At 40.1% G+C, this 20,679-nt stretch overlaps 1 protein-coding gene across 12 annotated transcripts in view; it reads left to right on the top strand.

The window, feature by feature from the left end:
- tnca (tenascin Ca) overlaps positions 1-20,679 on the top strand; it is a 73,875-nt gene that overhangs the window by 35,662 nt on the left and 17,534 nt on the right. For 6 of the 12 annotated variants that reach the window (XM_028462194.1, XM_028462195.1, XM_028462193.1 and 3 more), the window contains 11 exons: positions 946-1,501; positions 2,911-4,224; positions 5,979-6,242; positions 6,327-6,442; positions 9,054-9,207; positions 10,668-10,700; positions 10,809-11,078; positions 12,584-12,769; positions 12,842-12,931; positions 15,105-15,368; positions 17,496-17,987. In XM_028462194.1, coding sequence (XP_028317995.1) covers positions 1,018-1,501; positions 2,911-4,224; positions 5,979-6,242; positions 6,327-6,442; positions 9,054-9,207; positions 10,668-10,700; positions 10,809-11,078; positions 12,584-12,769; positions 12,842-12,931; positions 15,105-15,368; positions 17,496-17,987 — 3,667 coding nt within the window. In that variant the 5' untranslated portion in view covers positions 946-1,017. The remainder of the gene's footprint in view (positions 1-945; positions 1,502-2,910; positions 4,225-5,978; positions 6,243-6,326; positions 6,443-9,053; positions 9,208-10,667; positions 10,701-10,808; positions 11,079-12,583; positions 12,770-12,841; positions 12,932-15,104; positions 15,369-17,495; positions 17,988-20,679) is intronic. The other 6 variants (XM_028462196.1, XM_028462204.1, XM_028462198.1 and 3 more) reach the window with 3 other exon arrangements.

Genomic DNA, 20,679 nt, shown 5'->3' with positions numbered 1-20,679 from the left:
AGTCCTAAAAATGGAGCTTGATCTTGGCCTGGTCTCTTTTCTCCTGGGTCTTCCCAGTGACCACGTGACTGATGTCTACCAGAAAAAAACTGTATAATGTTCTGACATTTTGTGTCAGGATAAATATTTTGCTTCACTGGATTTCCAATAAAGCCCCCTCAGTTGTGGGATGGCACAGGACTGTAATAGAATATATACCCTTGGACTTTCTCACAGAGTTATTGCACAATATGATTTATTTTTAGGTTAACCAATGTTTTGTCATCATTTCATATGAAGTTAATGTCATTAATCATCATTTCCCTCTGTAAGAAATAACAATACTTTATTTTTATTTTATTTTTTAAAGCTACAGGGAGCCATTGCAAGAGTCAAAGAGCCACATGAGGCTCCATAGCCGTGGTTGCAGACCCCTGCCCAATACCAAGCCTCTGAAAAATGGAAAATGAATAAATATATCTAAAAAAAAGAAAAAATATTCAACTGGATGCCCCGCAAAATTTTGACACTCACGCAACAGGCTCTCGTCTTTCTGTGTTCATTTTTTCATCCAAAGCAGAGATGGGTGATGTTATCACAACAAGGTCCACAAACATGTGATTGTCTGATCTGAGGCCCACATTAACAACATTAACCTCAACATTGTCAGCAATTACATGAGCATTAATACAGGACAGAACAAAGGGTTTGTGTGTTTTTATTCATGTTTTGTTTGTTTTTGGAGTCATTTTGAGTATCTTTACTGTCACTTTGTGAGTTATTTTGCAAGGTTTTGTTGTTATTTTTGTGTATTTATCTGTTGTTTTTTGTGTCTTAGTAGTAATTTTGTGTGTTCTTTATTGTTGTTTTGTGCATTTTTGGAGTAATTTTTTTCTATGTTTATTATTGTTTTGTGTGTGTTTTTGGAACAGACGATGCAATTTGTTTCTGTCTTTTCTCTTTCAGAGATTTCTTCATCTTTGGTTGTGAGGATCAAACATTTAATTTAATTTGTTAACACTACGCCTCATCTATAAAATGGGCTCGCTGAGCTTTCTGGCCTGTGTGGTCTTCATTGCTTTGACTAGCTTAACCAATGCTGGGCTCGTAAAGAAGATCCTACGCTATAAACGACAAACTGTGGACGCCCCCAAAGAGCATAATGTAACGGTTTCCAGCCTGGACCACCCTGTTGTTTTTAATCATGTCTACAACATCAACGTACCTGCCAGCTCCCTGTGCTCCGTGGACCTGGGTTCACCTGAGAACTCCCAGACTTACCCTAAAGACGCCGCTGCGGCCTCCATCGTAGGGCAGCCGATCACAGAGCACACCTTAGACAGGGAGAACCAGATCGTCTTCACGCACCGAATCAACATCCCTCGGGCGGCCTGTGGTTGTGCCAGTGACCTTCCTGGGCTAAAGGAGCTTTTGAACCGGCTGGAGATGCTTGAAGGAGAGGTTTCAGCTCTGAGGGATCAGTGTAAGGGCGATGGAGGATGCTGCAGCGCTGCAGCTACAGGTAGGTGCATAGTGCTCATTTCAACAAACATTCAGGTTACTATTACCTGCTATTCCATATTCAAAGGTTAAGTCAGATTAAAAGATAGCAAAAACTTGTCAAGAGCAAACATTTGTCTATTGTGTGATCCTTATAGTTAAGGTGCGTTCACACCAAACGTGACTTCAGAGACTATAGTAGCTTAAATCGCCTATGATGAGTCGCTTAAACATCACACTTTTTACTTGCTTCATGGCTTCATCTTCCCCACCAATTTCAAAGCCCATTTCTGGCTCAATTTTCATTTTTGCATAAAACATTGCTGATCCTACTGCTGTACTTGTCCAGAAATGCCAGAAGACTAGATGCCATATTTCATTTCATATTATTGCTGTCTTGGAAAAAAAGAGCACAGTTGTCCTACGAGACGGGGTAGCCATGCACAGCCATGATGACTCTTCCCTTCATGTTTCGCCAGAGACATGACGACCATAGAAATGACGTATGGGAGAAACTTACTGATTGGATGTCGCAACATAGCATCGCTCGAAGTCTCTTGAAGAGTTATACATTTTCAACTTTAAGCGACTTCCAGTGACTCAGATTGCATGATTGAGTCACTGGAATCGCGCGAGTCATGTCGCTGGAAGGGAGGTCGCTTGTAATCTAGTCGCTAGAGTCGCTGAAGTTGCTTTCAATGTGAACGGACCTTTAGTCAACTTTGGTTGAAAAAGAATTTTACATTCACTGCATTTCGATTTATTTTACATAGAATGAAGAGCCAGTTGATACTCAATAATCTATGAAGTCGTTCTCATGTACTCCGCTGACACTTTATAGCTTTATCAGACATAGCGTTGGCCTCTAATAAATCAAAGATTATTTGCTTGATAAAAAGTTGAAATTGCCTCTGAAAAGTTATTTTTGATCACCACCATAAAAACTTGATTGATATTGTAGTAAATGTGATTTCTTCTCTGCCAAACTTACTTCTTAACACATTCACGGACTGGAAGTTGTGACAAAACAATGGTCAATATTTGTTTTAGGAAAACTTTGTCAAAAGATGCAAATCTGGCCAAAACTGAATGTCTAGTTGAGTGAAGTGATATCACAGGGAATACTGGGAATAAACTACAACAAAAATGGCATCAAATAAATCACTGTTCTCCTTGTCTGACAAAGAAACCCAAGAAGTCACTTTAAGAATGAAGGAAAAACACTACAATGTATCCCTCTACGTGACTCCACATCAAACAATTGAATGCACGAATGTTTCCTACAATGTTTAAAAAAGTGTTTACAGTGGAGATCAAAACTAACTTTACAGGGGCACTTCAAAACCTTTTACATCTTATCTGATTAAAAAAAATGTTGTTCCTTGCAGCTTTAAGTAAAGTCATCAATTTTCCTTTTCTTCTTTCCTGAAGGCAAAGTGCTAACCAAGCCCTACTGTAGCAACCATGGACATTTCAGTACTGAAACCTGTGCCTGCAAATGTGATCCTGGTTGGAAAGGACCCAACTGCACTGAGCCCGAGTGTTCCGAGAACTGCCACCAAAACGGCCGCTGCGTGAATGGAAAGTGTGAGTGCATGAAAGGCTTTGGTGGCACGGATTGCTCTGTGGAGCTCTGTCCTGTGGACTGTGGGCCGGTTGGCAGTTGTGTTGGCGGCTTCTGCATCTGCAAGGAAGGTTTCTTTGGCGAACGGTGCTCAGAAAGCAGCTGCCCCAACAACTGCCTGGGTCGAGGCCGATGTAAAGATGGAGACTGTGTGTGCGATGACCCTTGGACTGGTTCTGACTGCTCTGTGCTCACCTGCCCTAAAGACTGCTACGACAGGGGACGCTGCGTTAATGGGACCTGCCACTGTGAAAAGGGATTCACCGGCGACGACTGTGGGGAGCACAGCTGCCCCAACAACTGCCAAGGAAATGGTTTTTGTGTGGACGGCCAATGTGTTTGCACTGCCGGCTATCGTGGAGAGGACTGCTCTGAGATTTCCTGTCTTTACGACTGTAACGGCAGAGGTACATGCTTCAATGGGATGTGTATCTGCGACTTGGGCTACCAAGGGGAGGACTGCAGCCAGGTGGCATGTCCCAACAACTGCAACAGTCGGGGCCAATGCATCAATGGACGATGTTCATGCGACTTTGGCTTCCAGGGAGATGATTGCTTAGAGCTCTCCTGTCCCAATAACTGCCTCCACAGGGGGCGCTGTGTTAATGGGCAGTGTGTGTGCGAGGAAGGCTTTGCCGGCGAGGACTGCAGCATCCAATCCTGCCCCTCCAACTGCTACGGCCGTGGAGAGTGTATCAAAGGACTATGTGTCTGTCACACTGGTTTCACTGGTGACGACTGTGCTGAGCTGAGCTGCCCCAACAATTGTCGAAACCGCGGCCGGTGCATAGATGGGCAGTGTGTTTGCCATGAAGGCTTCAGTGGCGATGACTGCGGGCAGAAAGCTTGTCCTAACGACTGCTTGGCCCGCGGTCGCTGTCACGAGGGCGAGTGCGTCTGTGAGGAAGGTTACTCAGGAGACGACTGCTCGGTGCTTTCTTGTCCAGACAACTGCAACAGCAGGGGGCGCTGCGTCGATGGAAGGTGCGCGTGCGATGATGGATATGAAGGTGAAAGCTGTGCATATTTGAGCTGCATCAACAATTGTTTGGACAAAGGTCGCTGTGTGAACGGGCAGTGCCTCTGTGATGAGGGATACATCGGTGAGGACTGCTCGGAGGGTAAGAAGCTCTAATTCTGCTGAAGTATGCCACATTCTTACCCTTTGCTTCACAGTGTCTAAGTATCATGCATTTTCAAATCAGCTCTTTTTGAACCTTTGCGTTAAAACCCAGATGCTACGTTACAGGTTCTCTCCCTGTCAGAAGTGTACAATTCTTTCTCGTTTAGGGAGTGACTGAAAGCCAGTGGGGATTTAATTGAATTTTAAATAATTACCTCTTGCAAACAATTTGATTGTTTATTTTTAAGTGCTCTGCGGGAGTGAGCAGGAGGGAGACGGAGCATCCCTTAAGAGGAGACAAAAAGGATAATATAGTGATTTAGAGGAGGAAAATCAAGATACACACAACAGCCAAGTTTACAGCAGATTAAATACAACAATGTTACATCACTACCAGCCTGTGAATAATGAACGTTACCTAAATAGACCTCTTATATTAGAGATGACCTTTTGATAGAGCTTGCATTAAAGTTTTCTCCAGGTATTTTTTAAAAGTAAGGTGATGGAAATGCAGAAATTCCCAAACTTTACGTCAAATCTTATCAAAAAAAAGGTGGATATTTATATCTTTCATGCTTTACTGTGCTTCTACGTTTAGGAATGCACTCTCAATAAGAATATATTTAACATAGATAGAAATGTTTATAAACCCCATTAGCATCATTGCCAAGTTATAAAAAGCCTTTTTTTTTTACATGAGATCTTGTGTCATCCTCCTCTTAAACACTCCAAACAAGACTTAAAAGATCTCTCGTTGTGAATTTTAACCCCAAGCTCTATCAAAATATCACGTTTATTACTTGAGGTTCAGTGTGGTAACGTTCACAAATCCTTGTAAGACAGCCAGCAGCAGAAAATATGTGGTCTTCAGTTATCTGTCACACAACTTTCCTTCTCTGAATCACTATAATCTCCTATCCATCTCGTTTGATAGTATGTCCAACCTCTCTCAGGCTCACACCCAGCAGCCAGAGAGTAATATGTGTAGTCTGTGCCGACATGTCACAGGTCACACTTCATTGTGTTGTCTGTATTATTAAATGAGATGGATATTAAGGAACATGTGGAGAAAAGCACCATGAAAATGTATAAAAAGGCAAATCTCAAAAAATAATACAAAACAATCGACCTGATACAAAGTGGCTATGATAGAAATTACTGCTCCATCAGTTGTATTTTCAGGAATAGAATTGTTCAGAAAAGTACTTTTCAAGATGTTTTCTTTAAATGTGCATCTTTTGTTTATTTGTAATATTTTAAACTAGTGGTTCTTTAGCTTTTTTGAATTGTGACCTTATTTTGATATCACAAATTTCTGGGGACCCCAAAGATTTTGCTTTTAGAATTAATCTTGTATCCTGTTTGTTAGTGTACAAAGTGACAAGATAGGCCAGATCAGATATTTTAATGCTATATTTTATATTATTTGTTTTTTTCTTCCATTTTTTTATACTGCATTTTATTTGAACTCGATTTATATTTGCCAAAGTGAAAGTATAGAATACAGTTGTTTAGGATCGTGTGTGATTTTCATTTGAAAATGTTAAATTTAAAAATGTAAAAATATTTCAGGTCACCCCATTTAAATTGCAGGCGATCCCACATTGGGTCACGACCCCCACACTGTCCTAAACACAATCAATGTTGTAAACAGGACTAGTACAGGAACACTTTAGGATACATTCATGTATAAACACACAGATTCTTATCCATCACATACCCTCGCCTAAACACAGTGATATCTGTCCTCAGTCTCTCCACCAAAGGACCTCACAGTGGGAGAGGTCACCACTGACACCGTGGACTTGTCCTGGGACAATCAGATGCTGGTGACTGAATACCTCATAACCTATGTGCCCACCTTCCCTGGGGGACTGGAGCTGGAGCTGACCGTGCCTGGGGACAAAACCACCGCCACCGTTAAAGAGCTAGAGCCAGGCTTTGAGTACCTGATCAAAGTCTACGCAGTGCTAAGCAACAAGAGGAGCATCCCCGTCAGCGCCAGGGTGGCCACGCGTACGTTCTTATTGTCTCCGCTTCAGTTTGATGGCAGCATCTACAGAGGAATGTGTAATGTTATTTTCATCTCCACTCCCTCAGATCTTCCACAACCAGAGGGTTTGAGATTCAAATCAGTGAGGGAGACCTCGGTGGAGGTGATGTGGGACCAGCTGGATATTTCCTTTGATGGCTGGGAGATCTTTTTCCGCAATACGGTTAGTCTGTGCTACTGTTTAAGAAACATCAGGGAGAAGTGAAAGGTGACAAAGCTCACAGCAACAGTGTATTGCTAACCATTATGTGCTAAAATGTGTGGAAAATCTGCTGCTGCTTATCTGCTCAGTGAGGAGTGTGTAATAATAATTAAAAAAAATAATAATAATAATAATACTAATGACGATAATAATAAAATATTAATAATATAGTGTTATATAGTAGTGTAAATAGTGGCAGTAGTAGTAATTGTATTATTATTTTTGATTACAATTATTCAGAAAGATTTATTTGCAATTTTAGGTCCAGTCATAGACAAAAACACTTTCTCTCTCTTTGTCAAACACTGCCGGTAAATATTACTTCAGGCTCTTTTTTTTATAAAGCTTCTTGTGCTGCAAGACTAAATGAAGTGTGTGTGTCAGTTGATAATTTGCAGGCTGACTTCCAACTTTGTACCTTCACAACAGTCAAGGGGCTTAATTTATAACCGTAAAACAAAATGGGACCTGAAAAATGTGCACAACACTTCCTACACAAAGTTAGTAATTAATTTTAAGATAAAATGTTGCCTGAGCAAATACTTTAACCTTTAGCTAGAACAGCTGCTTCCTTCTTTCTAGTGAAGAATCTCAATCGGGCTTGTCAGACTCAAAGTCCGTCAGCCAGAGTATCTGATTGGCCCAGAGGAGGAAGACACAATTACATGCATTCTTATGTAGTTCAGTTCTGGATATCTCAGTTCCACCAAATTGATAATTTAAAACATAAATTTCCCCAGTTCATGAGGACTTTCAATATTTCTGTGCTCATCATTAACTCATTCAGTGCCAGCCATTTCCAAAATTTCTACCCCAGACCCACAGAATATTTTGTACTACAGTATGACAATCTCAATTCTGCCACCAGATTCTGAAAGGTTAGTCTCTAATTTCATCAGAAAAAAATAATTTTGTTTCTAACTTGTTTCTAACTTGTTTTGTTCCTCTGTAATTCGCAGTTGAATAGAGGCAAGTTTCACACAAATCGTCAGTTTGTGACAAAAAGCTGAGAAAAATGTTTTTTTTAAAAAAAAAAAAAAAAAACCTATTAGTGACTTTTTTTTTTTTTTGCTTTAGGGACACCTCAACATTGTTTTTTTTTCTGTAAAACTACAAAAACAACTATCTAGGTCAGAGTTGAATGGATTTTTTTTTTACTGTATTTTGGCATTCCTCCAAGTCTCTCCCCATTAGTTCCCACACACTTCCTACTCATCCCAGACATGCCGAGTGTCAGCGCTTGCCCCGTTTTTTTGATCGTTTTATCTCACCGTCGCCACACTCTCAATAGTACTTAGGTTCCACACATGCTCTGGTCGAGTGTGCGCTGCTATGAGCTGCTGGAAACTTCAGCATCAACTCTCGTATAGCGCCATTTTCTGTCTTGTAAACTCTTTTCCTCTCCCTCCAAGCTCTGCCCACAATTCACGTCTATAGATGTGAGTGGCACTCAATGAGTTAAACGATTGCAGCAATCTTGCAAAAGTGTCAATTACAAATGATTCCAGAAATGTTCTCCAAATTTTTTTTTCGTAAGAAAATTGTTCACAAACTCAGATCCTGGTGGTGCTTATATACATAATCTATTGCTTCATCTGTCAGTGAGAAAGTGCAGCAATTAAAAGAATACTGTCAACAACAGTTTGTGAAAAGTGAAAGGATGAACTTGGCCTTGGACCAAAAGTGGACACGAACACAGACCAAGGAAACAGTTCAAAAATCAGAGTTATAAATAATAACAAGTCTGTCCATCATATATTTCATTACCATTTTCCTACACATTCTACATTTTTCCGAATTTACAGATTGGTGGGAAACATTTACAGTCACAATACTGTATTTACAAGCATGTACATTGCATTTCTCCTGTTTCCATTTCCTGACTGCATAAGTGCAGTCTGAGCTGTCCTTAATTAAAGCTGACCTTTAACCACAAATTCTCGCACATGTGTAATTCTATTATTTGCTTGGATAAGTTAAGTGCCCTGTAATATTTAAATGATTTAAAGAGCAGAACTTTAAATTAAGAGATCAAAGAGCAGACACTTCCTAGGGGAGAAAAAACTCAAAGATCACAAACTGAGCATGAGGTGCTCTAAAGCCGCAGATAGGAGAGAGTGAGAAACAGTTATGGGACACAAGCTCAGGCGTGATCACCCTGTAGCTGGCCACCTTTGATGAGCGTGTCTAGTGGTTAAAAGGCCGAAGCACAATGTTCCTTTGAATCAAGGTGTTTACATCCTTCCCATATCTGAAACACAGCTCTGACGCCACTCTCAAATGGTAAACCTCATGTGACCACCATCTTTTGGCACAAAGGACAGTTTGACGTCCCGTCCCGTGTTTAATGAGTCTATATGAATGTGTTACATGCAAACAAGGTTATTACACTTTTTCTTTTTCTTCTTCAGAATAAAATCTTAATTGGCCTAATCTGGCCTGCTATAGATTAAGTGTGACACCCCTAATTTCAATACAATCCAAAACTGACTCCCTAGTTGATATTTCGGTTAAATTAGCTACATGACAGGAATCTCATCATGATTAAACTATTGCTTTATTATCTTTGCAGAAAGAAGAAAATGGAAAAATCTTCAGCACCCTGCCGTCTTCTCAGAACCAATTTGTTCAGTCGGGACTTGGACCCGGACAGGAGTATGAAGTGTCCATCAACATCATCAAAAACGACACCAGAGGACCCCAGACCTCTAAAAAAATCACCACCAGTGAGTTTCAGACACACAGAGAATCCACAAAGAGAACAATGATGCATGAAATATTCAGATTTTAGATAGGTGAGAAACATTTGCTATGAAACACAGCATAAAAACACATTATTGTCACAAAGTCAAGTTCCATATTGAAAAGTAGAGTTACAGCAGGAGAAATCCCTGCTGCGTCACCTCAGAGGTTTTCAGTAAAAGGTAGTAACTCAAGAAAACTGAACTTCAGTCTAGACGGACTAATTCGTCAGTGCGGTTCTTTTTCTTTTTTTCACAAAATCTATCTCTCAGCTCTTTCCTCTGCTTGCTCAGGGTTTACTTGAGTGCTTCTCCATACATTACGCCTTTCGGTTCTCACGCAGTGCAGATGGCATGTAATACCAAACGGGTTTGAACCTGCATGGAAAGTAATTTATATTCCCAGTTCAAGTTAATGGCCTCCCAAAGGGATTCACACCAGTTTGGTTGCGATGGTCTTTATTAGTATTGGCAGGACCCTAAGTTATTGTGAACTGTGCACTGATGTGGATCTCAAACCCAAATGTAAACCTAAGATGATAGTTAGATGATGCTGCTAAATGCTTTGGATTCATGAATACATTGAATATTTCAAGTTGGTGCTGGTTTTTGTTTTCTTGATAACTTGTACAATCAGGAAAAAGCCATCTATAATAAGTTTTCTAGGACGTTTTGGGGAGATAAAGACTAGAGATGTTGCTTCTTTGCATAACAGCCATTTCGTTTCTTCTGTCCAATTTCTATTAAGTCATCCAGAGAGTGTGTTTTAAGCGTTTGCCTCTCCCTCGCTGGACACTGATGATCATCAATCATGTGTTTGGTCATATTGTCTCCAGTGCATCCTTTCCACAGTCATCCATGCATATGTTTTAATCTAATAGGAACATCAGAGTAGTTAGGTGTGAGTTTGTGCTACCATGCACTTGCTTGAGTTCATAATTCACGGTGGTTTGACGAAAGCTGATGAACGCTTTTGCACTTCACAGACACCAGTACTATTTTTGATTTGAAGTACCAATCGCGCTAATCGTTCTTGAATTCTCTTGGAAAAATAAAGTTGCTTCTCCAATGTCTTGTCTTCAAAGTTTATACTCTCGCGTTAAACGTATTTTATCTGTTGAAAAGAATTTCATATTTTCATACTTACTTTCGAAAAGAGAAGATTGATCAATTTCTTAGCTGGGTCTTTAATTTACTGTTTTGAGGAAGCATTAAAAATGATTTAAGATTTATTTTCAACAAGTTTTTGAGGTCTTCTCCACAGTAAACATCTACTTGTCTTGTCTGGTCTTGTGTTGCCTTCTGTTTACTTGTCTTGTCTCGTGTTTACTTGCCGTGCCTTGCCTTTTCTTTTCTTGTCTTGACTAGTAGTTTTTGTTTCTTTTGTCTCGTATGGTCCTGTCTTGCCTTGTGTTGACTTGCTTTGTGATATCTTGTCTTGTTAGATGTTCAAAGCCCAACTGTCCTTGTGCAAACAGGTAACTTGGTCTTACTTCGGCAGTTTTATCAGCACTTACAAATGTTGTGAAAGAAATGGGACTGCTACTTTAAATAGGTCCCTGATTGTTACTTACTTTCCAATTCAGAGATTGACGGCCCACAGCAAGTGGAGGTGAAGGATGTGACTGAGTCCTCGGCTCTAATCAGCTGGTCCTGGTCAGTGGCACCCATGGACCGAGTCGTCATGACTTATGCGCCCATTTCCGACCCCTTTGATGAAATCAGCGTGGATATCATAACTCCAGACAAGCAGTACAGCATTGGCGGTCTCCGGCCGGACACAGATTACACTGTGTCGCTCATTTCTAGAAGTGGAAACATCATCAGTGATCCTGTCAGCACCACGTTTACCACAGGTAGGCTTGACATTCATTCTGGGAGTGTATTTGGCTTTAAAGGAAAGTAACTCCTCAACCAATTATAGGCATGATGCAACACTTAGCTGCTGTAACTTTGTGAAAAACAACCGCTCAATTGTTTTAGAATAATAAATAAAACAAAAATGACAACATATTGCAATACCTTGAGGATGCAACTTATTTTTACTGAAGTGCTGCGTCTGTTTAACAAGCTGCTGGAGGACCGTTTTATTCCAAACAGTCAAGGTTGCGCAAAATGTTCCTGCTGATGACCAACTTGAGGAAAGTCTGGATCCCATTGCCAACAAGCAATTTTTCTGAATGTTTTTACACTGGGCGATTGAAATAAAGCATTTCTAAACAATGCCAGAAAGTTAATCACATCTTCGTCAGTTGGCTTTGACAAAACTGGCAATTCAGCAATAGAGTCATACTATGTGGTAAAGATGTTCCCGAGTGCTGCACTGGTTCACAAATAAGCATCCATCAGTTTTTGCCAGGCAGTTCAATAATCCGGGGTTGAATTTATCATTTCTTCAATAGCTTTTATCTATTTATATAAAACCAGATATAAATGACATTAAAGTGTAAGTACACCTGGAGACCTAGTCCCACTCTTCACATTTTAGTCTAAGTATTGGAATTTAGTGTTTTTAGTTGTAAAATGCTAGAGTGACTGACCTCTATGGGTTGAACGCTGGCCATTGCAATATAATTTTTCTATTGGCTGAGATTAGATCAGTGACCTATTTTTGGATCAGTCACATCACTAACCATTGCTGTTATCCCCACCCCTCCTATAAAATATGGGAGGAGGTACTAGGTGTCCTCCTCTCACAGCCCTCAGTGAGAACTGATTGACAGCTCCATGCAGAACTGTGCAGAGCTGTGGGGGCGGGGCTGCTGTGACCGGGCGTGTCTTAACTATTCTACGAGCAACAGCCATAATCAAGACATTTTTAGAATTTCTCCCTAGTTTCCCCCTGCTGGCTCTGGGCCCGCCGGCTGGCGTGCGCCGGCTGCCCGTTCGGCGCGGCTCTGGCCATCTGCTGGGCGTGGGCCTTGACCCCTCTGCTGGGGTCTCCCCCCCGACCTACTCACCCAGGTGTAACACTGCCCTCTCTTTTTATATTCTCCCTTTAATAAAGTGTTTCTTACCCTTCCTTAGGGAGCGCTGTGATGGTCACAATTATGCAATGAAATAAATTCATTTATTTAATTGCAATAACAAAACATGCATTGCTGTGTAAAAAAGATTGCTCTTCTTGTAGTGTTGACCTTTGACAGCATGTGCAGACAAAGTAAGAAAAAAAAAGAATTTCTCCCTAGTGGCAGGTCAACAAAAACCTGGGGGTGTACTTACGCTTTATGTAACATAATGCGTTGCCTACAGCTCAACAAATCCTAACCCTATTTATTGCTAATATATTACATACGCTCAATTGAGGCAGTATTTTGTGCAACAATATTGATTTGAGTTTGCTTCTCGATACATGCTTTAGACATTGACGCCCCAGCAGACCTGCAGGTAGTCTCCCAGACAGACACGTCCATCGCCTTGCAGTGGACCAACAGCCAAGCTGAAGTGGGCAGCTACAGGGTGAAATACAGCCCACTCTCTGGAGCGCTTCACGGTGAAGAGGTGTTTCCACGTGGACCAGGAGACAACACACAGGCGACCATCACCGGTGAGGGTCATACAGTTTGACCACACACACACAACGTAGTGATCTTTATTTAACGGCCTTTGTGCACTGCAGGGCTGGAGCCGGGGACAGAGTATGGGATCGGGGTGACGGCGGTGAAGAATGAACGTGAGAGTCTCCCCGCTACGACAAATGGAGCCACTGGTGAGCAGCTGAGAAAACAGTCGTCCTTCACACTAGTTCATAAACACACACACACACACATATGGAAGTTATGTCGAAAGAATTAAGTGACGAAAAGAAACCAATGGAGCAAGAAGAAATTTATGAACACTTAATGTTTGCCTCAGGACCTTCAGAGTAAAATTTATCACCACAACTTGTCACAATTTTAGACATTTATGCTAATTTAAAGGCTTTTGCACATCTAACTGTGGAGAAACAATGCTTTTCTTATTTTAATACTAGTTGTGTATTTTGGGAAATGCCAGGATAACTTAAACCTTACCCCTTAAAATAATATATTAGACCAGTGCTGAGCCATAAATTCATATTTTAATATAGTTTTCTAAGAACGTCTTACCTAAAATATGATTCTGGGTCAAGACCATAAACTTGTCACTGCTTTAGATATGTTGCACCACTTTTTGCGTGAGAGTTGTGTTCTGTTTTCAGGCAGGAGCCTGGACAGACTTCACGGTCTGGGTTGCAGCAGCATTTTAACACATTCTTCCTGTTGTACCTGATGCTGCTGTTGGAGAGACTGGAAGAGATTAGTCTTGCTCGAACCTTTAGGAAGAACTTATTTTCAGTATTATTCACACACGCTTGACATCCATGTCTGTTGCCATGTTGTCTGACCAAATCTTGTGTGTGAGTATTTTACACAAAATAAAAAGGTTTAATATAAAGTGGTATCATGAGAAGCGATATTGTCTTCTTCAGTAAAGACATAGGCCCTCATTTATGGGTGCAAATTTGAGTTCACATAAGACAGGACCAACATGTGATTCATGAAACATTTGTATTTGACCAATCGCAAGATGTGCTTTTTGAACGTGTAGAAACTGGAATTAAAGAAGCGCATTTCCTGAGCAGATGACGTCTGTCCCCCTGTGTGCGCTGAGAACAACTTCACAGCAGAGAACTTGGAGACACACAAAAATATGACGTTTATATACAAAAAAAAGCCTTAAAAATGACTAAATGTTGTCCCTTGTCTGTGTTTATTATGCCTTCAGCCAATTATACCGATAATTCATCACATTACCGATTACGGCAGCGCATTTGTGAAAGTTGAAGGAACTATTTACATTTACGAGCATGAATGAGGTCCTATTTCCTCCGTACAGCCCCCAGTGATGTGCTGTACGGAGGAAATAAGACCTCATTCTTCAAGACAGTGCATAGCAGTGCTGTGTCCTGTGTGTGTGTGCATGCACTGGGTGAATCTATATGCTCCCACTCGGCAGCAGAATTTATTAGCGGGGTTATACGGGAATCCGTGAAAGGAAAACCAAAAAAGTGGTTTAAATAATAACATTATGCTTTTAAAAATCAATATTATTTTGTTTAATTCCTTTTATTAAAGGTGCAGTCTGCAACTCTCATAAAAGTGACTTTTTGTCATATTTGCTAAAGCTGTCACTATGTAAGGACAACTTTACATGAAACTAGTAGTTTGTGTGAAAAAAAAACAGGCTCTATGAGCCTCATAGAACTCTGTAGTGCATGTGTTGTTCATGTGCGCGCAGCAGCCTCCGTGTGACTGCTGTAAGTGACACTGTGTTGTTGCTGCTGCTGCTGAGGTGTGTGCACATTGAGAGAGAGAAGCGCTGCAGTAATATGCTTTCAACAGAGCATGTTATATTACTGTGATGTTGCTGTCGGACTAACGTTAGCTTGTTAGCGCCTCTGAGGGAGGCACTTTGGAAAGTTTGGAGGCAGAGCAAGAGAGCAGCTGGGAGGGAGAGGGAGGAAGGGATCTGAGAGTTGCGGACTGCACCTTTAATCTGTTTTGATCTGTTCTGAATGTGTGTCTGCTTATGCTTAAATGACAGCTGAAGCTTGTTTAATACTTTATTTTCAGTCTCACATTTTGCTGTTCTGCACCACAAATCCACATACTCAGATTTGTGTACACAAGGTCAGACCTGACGTGAGATCTGATCGTAGTGTACGCTCACGTCGGAATTGATAAATATCAAAGCTTGCGTGAATATGGCCATATTCCCATCATACGCTCAAATCTGAATGTACAAACAGTTCATAAATGAGGGTTTTAGAGCCCATGTCCCACAGCAATGTCAGGATTCAGTTTCTTCTATCCCAATGATTACAAACTCAAACCTCAGACAATTCTCATTTCCTCATTCAGACCTCGATCCGCCGAGAGACTTCGAACAAACCGAGTCAACGGAAACCTCCCTCAAAGTGAGGTGGCAAAAACCCAAGGCCAAACTGGGGGGATACAGACTGACTTACTACTTTGGTGACGGACAAGTAGAGGAGGTGGAGCTCTCTGCCTCAGCCACCAATCACGTGCTGGCCGACCTGATACCTGGCATGGACTACACCCTGACTTTGACAGCAGAGCGGGGAAACAAGAGGAGTCGACCAGCATTCCTGTCTGCATCCACAGGTGGGTGAAGAATTGCTTTGTCGTGTTTCAGGTAGTGCTGTTACCATGGCAACCAAAAGAAATCATAAGGGCAAATGAGGTGCCTCCTTTTTTGTTCAGGTGTTGTATTTGTGTTGAAAGGTGGCGGTTGCACTTTTAGCTCCATGGAATTAGCGCCGGGGATGGTTTTTGTTTTACCCATTTTTAGGCTCCTGCATAGTTTTTGATCAACCCTACCAGGTTGAACTGCAAAAAAAATATATAGTTTTAGAATTTTTTTAGTCTTCATTTCTGCAATAGAAGTGTATGATAAATAGACTAAAGTTACTACAATATTTGTTATTCTGGTAGCTTCTTTAGGTTTTCACTTTTAGTTTCGCCGACTCTGTTGATCGGGCGGCTCCCACAGTCTCAGAGGCTTGTGTCGTTAGTTTTGTGTCCTCACATTACTCTGATTTCTAATTTAACTGGGACAGTAAACGAGGACGAGCCTGGAGCACTGACTGTGTCGCTCACCATGCCTGACGGATTTTACCTTGTTAGTGACATTCCGCGACGGTGGTGTGCAAATGAGGTCGGAATTCCTGGAGATGGCGTTAAAGTCAAAAGGCCTGAATGCATTGAATAGATATCAGATCACACTTTATGGCATAAACTGCATGTGTCAAACTCGAGGCCCAAGGGCCAAATCCGGCCCATTAGAGTATCCAATGTGGCCCCTATAGGAGAAGGTAACAATGATTGAGAAAACAATAATTATTGTGTAAATTACAGAAAATTTCAGTGATGGATATGTTTTCCCATGCTTATATCACATGATGGCAGTTATTTTTAATCACAAATTGATAAAACAACAAAAGAAAAAAATAGAAAGTGAAAAAATCCTGCAGTTTCTAAAAATAATTTCTCTAAATTACAATCAGGGCAATTTAAAGTGAATGAATCATTGTGTAGCTTACCAACTAATTCAGTTGCAGATATCTCCAAAATAATACACAAATTCAATGAAACTCCACAACTCACGTTTTCTCCATGCTTATCACATGATGGCAATCATTTTTAATCTCAAATTGTTAAAAGTACTCTAAATGTTTCTAAAATGCTGAAATTTTCTTCAAATGTTTTCACTGAAATCTGTCACTTGTTGTTTGGATATTATCAGTGCTGTACATATTTGATCATTTATTCATAGGTGGAATTTGCGCGCTTAAAATGTGCGGCCCACTTAAGATGAACTGCTCCGAATGAATAATAATAATAATTAAAAAAAAAATGTAATTTAAAAAAAGATGAACTGCTCCGTATTTGGCCCCTGACCTAAAATGAGTTTGACACCCCTGGTATGGTATAATATAACCTACTGCTTTGTGCTAATGAAAGCTGTATAACATATTGTCCTGCAGAACGCTTTCAGTCTGCTATTCCTTTGGAAACCTCTGACTACAGTGTCGCTGAATGCATTTTGCATGTTTGATGAATGGAAACGAGACTCAGCATGACTCCATTGAAGGATGAACTCAACGGAGACTTTGAATTTGACAAAGAACCACTTCTTTTTCATGATTGGAGGAGGCCTCAGTGCTATAGCGACGTCGATTCACAAAAAATATCTTCTGCAAACAAACAGAATCAAATGATTCTATTCTTCCACTCCACAGACAAAATTGACGTTTATTATGCACAAAAAAAGTCAATGGTCAGCAAACATCATCAGCATGCATTTACTGGAAGACTTTGAATCATTTTCATCTATTGAGTTTTTCATGGACTTTCATGTAAACCTTCTGCCACGTGAACGCCTTCACAGACTAACTTCATTCACTATCTTCTTTCTCCCAGAACTAAAAGCCTGCAGCAGCAGCAGTGCAGCATGTTGACAGTTCCAGTACTCAGAGCAGAGTGACTGACCGTGCATGGCTTTTCTATCCATTTGAAGACGACTGTGTACTTTCACTGTGGTGAACTACTCAGAGCCTTCAAGTCTTTAATGACACCTTGACGGATGTCATTAATGCCTCAGCCGTGTATTAAAACAGAGAGAGACAATCTCCATTTTTCTTTTATTGTAAACCAGATTTTTCTTTACAGGATCCTTACCAGCAGAACCAGTAGGACCTTCATTAACCAACCTGCTTTTATCCACTGTAGCCCCACAGCTCAACTCTCCAGCTGTACTTGCGCTGACTCTGAAAGACACACCGACGGATCCAAACCCAGATGTCCTCCAATCTCTTAATCCCGATGCCTCTAATTCTGCTCTGAATTTGTGGGTGTCATCCGAGCGCCCTGAAGCAGAGCTTCACATTAGTGACCCTGAGCAGGAACACCTGAAATCTGAGTTTGAACCTCTCAAGGATGATTTGAAACGTCTCGATACGGAGATACTCACAAACCTCGTGCTCAGTGCAGCTCCTACAGAAGTGCACGTGGCGTGGTCGGCGCCTGACGAGGTTTTTGACAGCTTTGAGGTGACGCTCAGTCCTCCATCAGCAGCTACGCCACCTCATGTGAGCTCCACGCCAGGAAGCAGGAGAGCGGTGAAGATAGAAGGTCTGAGCCCATCCACAGGCTACAGGGTTACTGTGCAAGGCCTGGTGGAAGGAAAGCACTCTTTACCTCTCACGGGTTTTGTTACCACAGGTATTTTTTTTTCCCTCAGCACTTTTCATCTCCCGGCATCTGTACATAATTCCCATTGACTGCTCCGTAATCCTCTTTTTCCACAGAAAGTTGATGTTTTAATGTGTCTGATTGTGTTTACTCAATCTACAATCCTTTCTGTAAAGTATTAGGACCAAATCTGAGATTAATGACCGAGTTTATTTACATAAACCTTAAATGTTTGTTAAGCTTTAGTTTTTACCTAAAAGGTAAAGTCTATCTTAAGTTTAATTGATGATGATGATTATGATCAACAATCTGCGATTAACAGAAAACACAAGATTAAACGTGTTCATTAGTGATGCTGCCTTAAAGCCAAATGGATATTTCCTCTCATCGTCCAAAACATCCAGATTATTTAAACTTTCCTGATTTCCTCTAATTATTTTACACCCTAAAAATTGTATTTAAGCAGTTTTTGAAGTAACTCAAAGTTCTGAGTGGGTTTCATTCCGATTTCAACCTGCTGATCTCGTTTGAGTGAACCTGCATCCATTAGTGTTCTCGTGATGCTGTGCGTCTGACATCTTCTATAGAGTTTCTCTGGGAAAAAAAAGCTAGCAAAAAATCTGATTTAATTTTATCTTTTATGCCAACTTAAAATTGTAATTTTAGTTTTGAATCAAACTAAAATGTTTTTTAAGGTTACTACAAAAAGTATTTTCATTAAATTCATAGTATTAGGTTAGAGGTGGCCTAATGGTTATGGAAGCATACCAAAAGAACGCTGGTTTGAATCCCATTCTTAAGCAACGCCTTTTACAATAGTATCAGCTCAGAATGGAGCAGTATTATTTTATTTTATTTTTATTTTATTTATTTATTTTTACTTATTATCAAAGTCCATATAAATTAAATCAATTATTTAAATTAATTTCAAGCTCCTTTAGATGTTCTTAATTGACACAATTCAACTACGTTGGTCAGACTATTTTCTTTTTTTTTTTTTTTTCTTCAGTATATTTATCACTTGCCAATGTCTTTGTCCCTAAAGGACAGACCATGGGAGAGTTGTTCTTTACCTACCATGAGGTTTTGGATGTGGCGTGTGCATTGTTCATATTAGTTGTGTCAACACCAATAATATTCTTCTTTTTTTCAAACGTCTTTATGTTCTGGATTAAAATGATTCAATGGATTCTGCCACTAACACAGAGCCAACGACAGTTACGCTTGATGCTAGGGATGTAACGATTAATCGTAAGGCAGTTAAAAATCGATTCATAAATATCACGGTTGATATCGATTTTCTGAAAATTGAATCGCAGTACTTTTTTTAACCAGCAGAGGGCAAGTGTACAAGTGTAGGCGGCGGGCGGAGTCTGCTAATACTTTCTTTCTGGCCGCCTTCTACTCTTAAATATGTTAATAAATCATTCATTGCCCCTTTAGCACCGAAAGAATATCTGTAATATTACTTGAATATCTGTAAAAGTCACGTTTTTCTATTAGCTCTGTCTGCTAGCATAGCTTCTCTTCTTCACTGCAAGAATTTCTGCATGCCAACCGACCACTGTGTTACCAGCGCCCTCTGCTGGTCCAAACAAATATGACGTAAATCAGTGTAATCACGGTTTTTTTTTTTTTTGTTGTTAAGGCACAAAATACATTTTCAGTTGCACTTTTAAAAAGAAAAAGAACTATTATGCAGTTTTGCATTGTTTATTATAGAACCAGAATTTAAATTAATAGGCTTCATTTTCATTTCTATTATTCCTTTATTTATTTCATTCAAGATTTATTTTTAGTTAAATTGCATTGTTTTGAATAGTTTATCAAGGGATTCTTTTGACAATGAAATATAAAAGGAAAATAATACAGTATTTTCTAGTTTTTTTCCCCAAAAAAAAATTTGTCAACAGTCCCATTTTGTAAAATAAATCGTGAGAGAATCGTATCGTGAACCCAGTATCGTGAATCGAATCGTATCGGGAGTTGAGTGGATCGTTGCATCCCTACTTGATGCCCATTATGGTGTCTTAAACACACACCATGTGACCATGTGATGTCAGAACATATTTTAATCTGATAAAATATGTTCAGATCAGCCACATTGATGTAGAACACGTGTCAAACAAAATCTGGCCCTTTAGAGCTTCCAATTCGGTCCTTGGCAGCAGAAGGCATAAAAGTCAGAGAAACCATGAATCATTGTGTAAATGATCAACTAATTCAGTTGTAGATATCTCAAAATGATTACACACATTCAATGACACTCCACAATATCAGCAGGGCTCACATTTTCCCCATGCTTATATCATATGGCAGTCGTTTTTAATCTTAAATTGTTAAAATAACTAAATGTTTCCCAAATCCTACAATTTTCTTCAAATTATTGCACAGAAGTTCCCTAAATTACATACAAATGGGTTACAAAATTAAATGAATTGGCGGTGAACATCCTGCAGGGAATGATATGTCACTTACTGCTTTGATATTATTAGTGCAGTACATATTTTATCATTCATTTATACGTGGAAGTGCAAACGAAAGCACAATAATGATTAAATTAGTAATTAACTGCTCTGTATTTGGCCACCAAACTAAAAGGAGTTAGACAGCCTTGATATAGAACATCTGTTTTAAACACTAGAATTAAGCTAACATGTTTTTAGATTGTGGGAAGAAGGGGGGGGGGGGGGGACATCTACGTTCAGGGAGATCATGCAAA

Source organism: Gouania willdenowi, chromosome 12 (assembly GCF_900634775.1).
Source record: "Gouania willdenowi chromosome 12, fGouWil2.1, whole genome shotgun sequence".
Lineage (NCBI taxonomy): Eukaryota > Metazoa > Chordata > Actinopteri > Blenniiformes > Gobiesocidae > Gouania > Gouania willdenowi.
The sequence above is the reverse complement of the archived record's forward strand: the minus strand, read 5'-3'. Positions and strand labels throughout refer to the sequence as shown.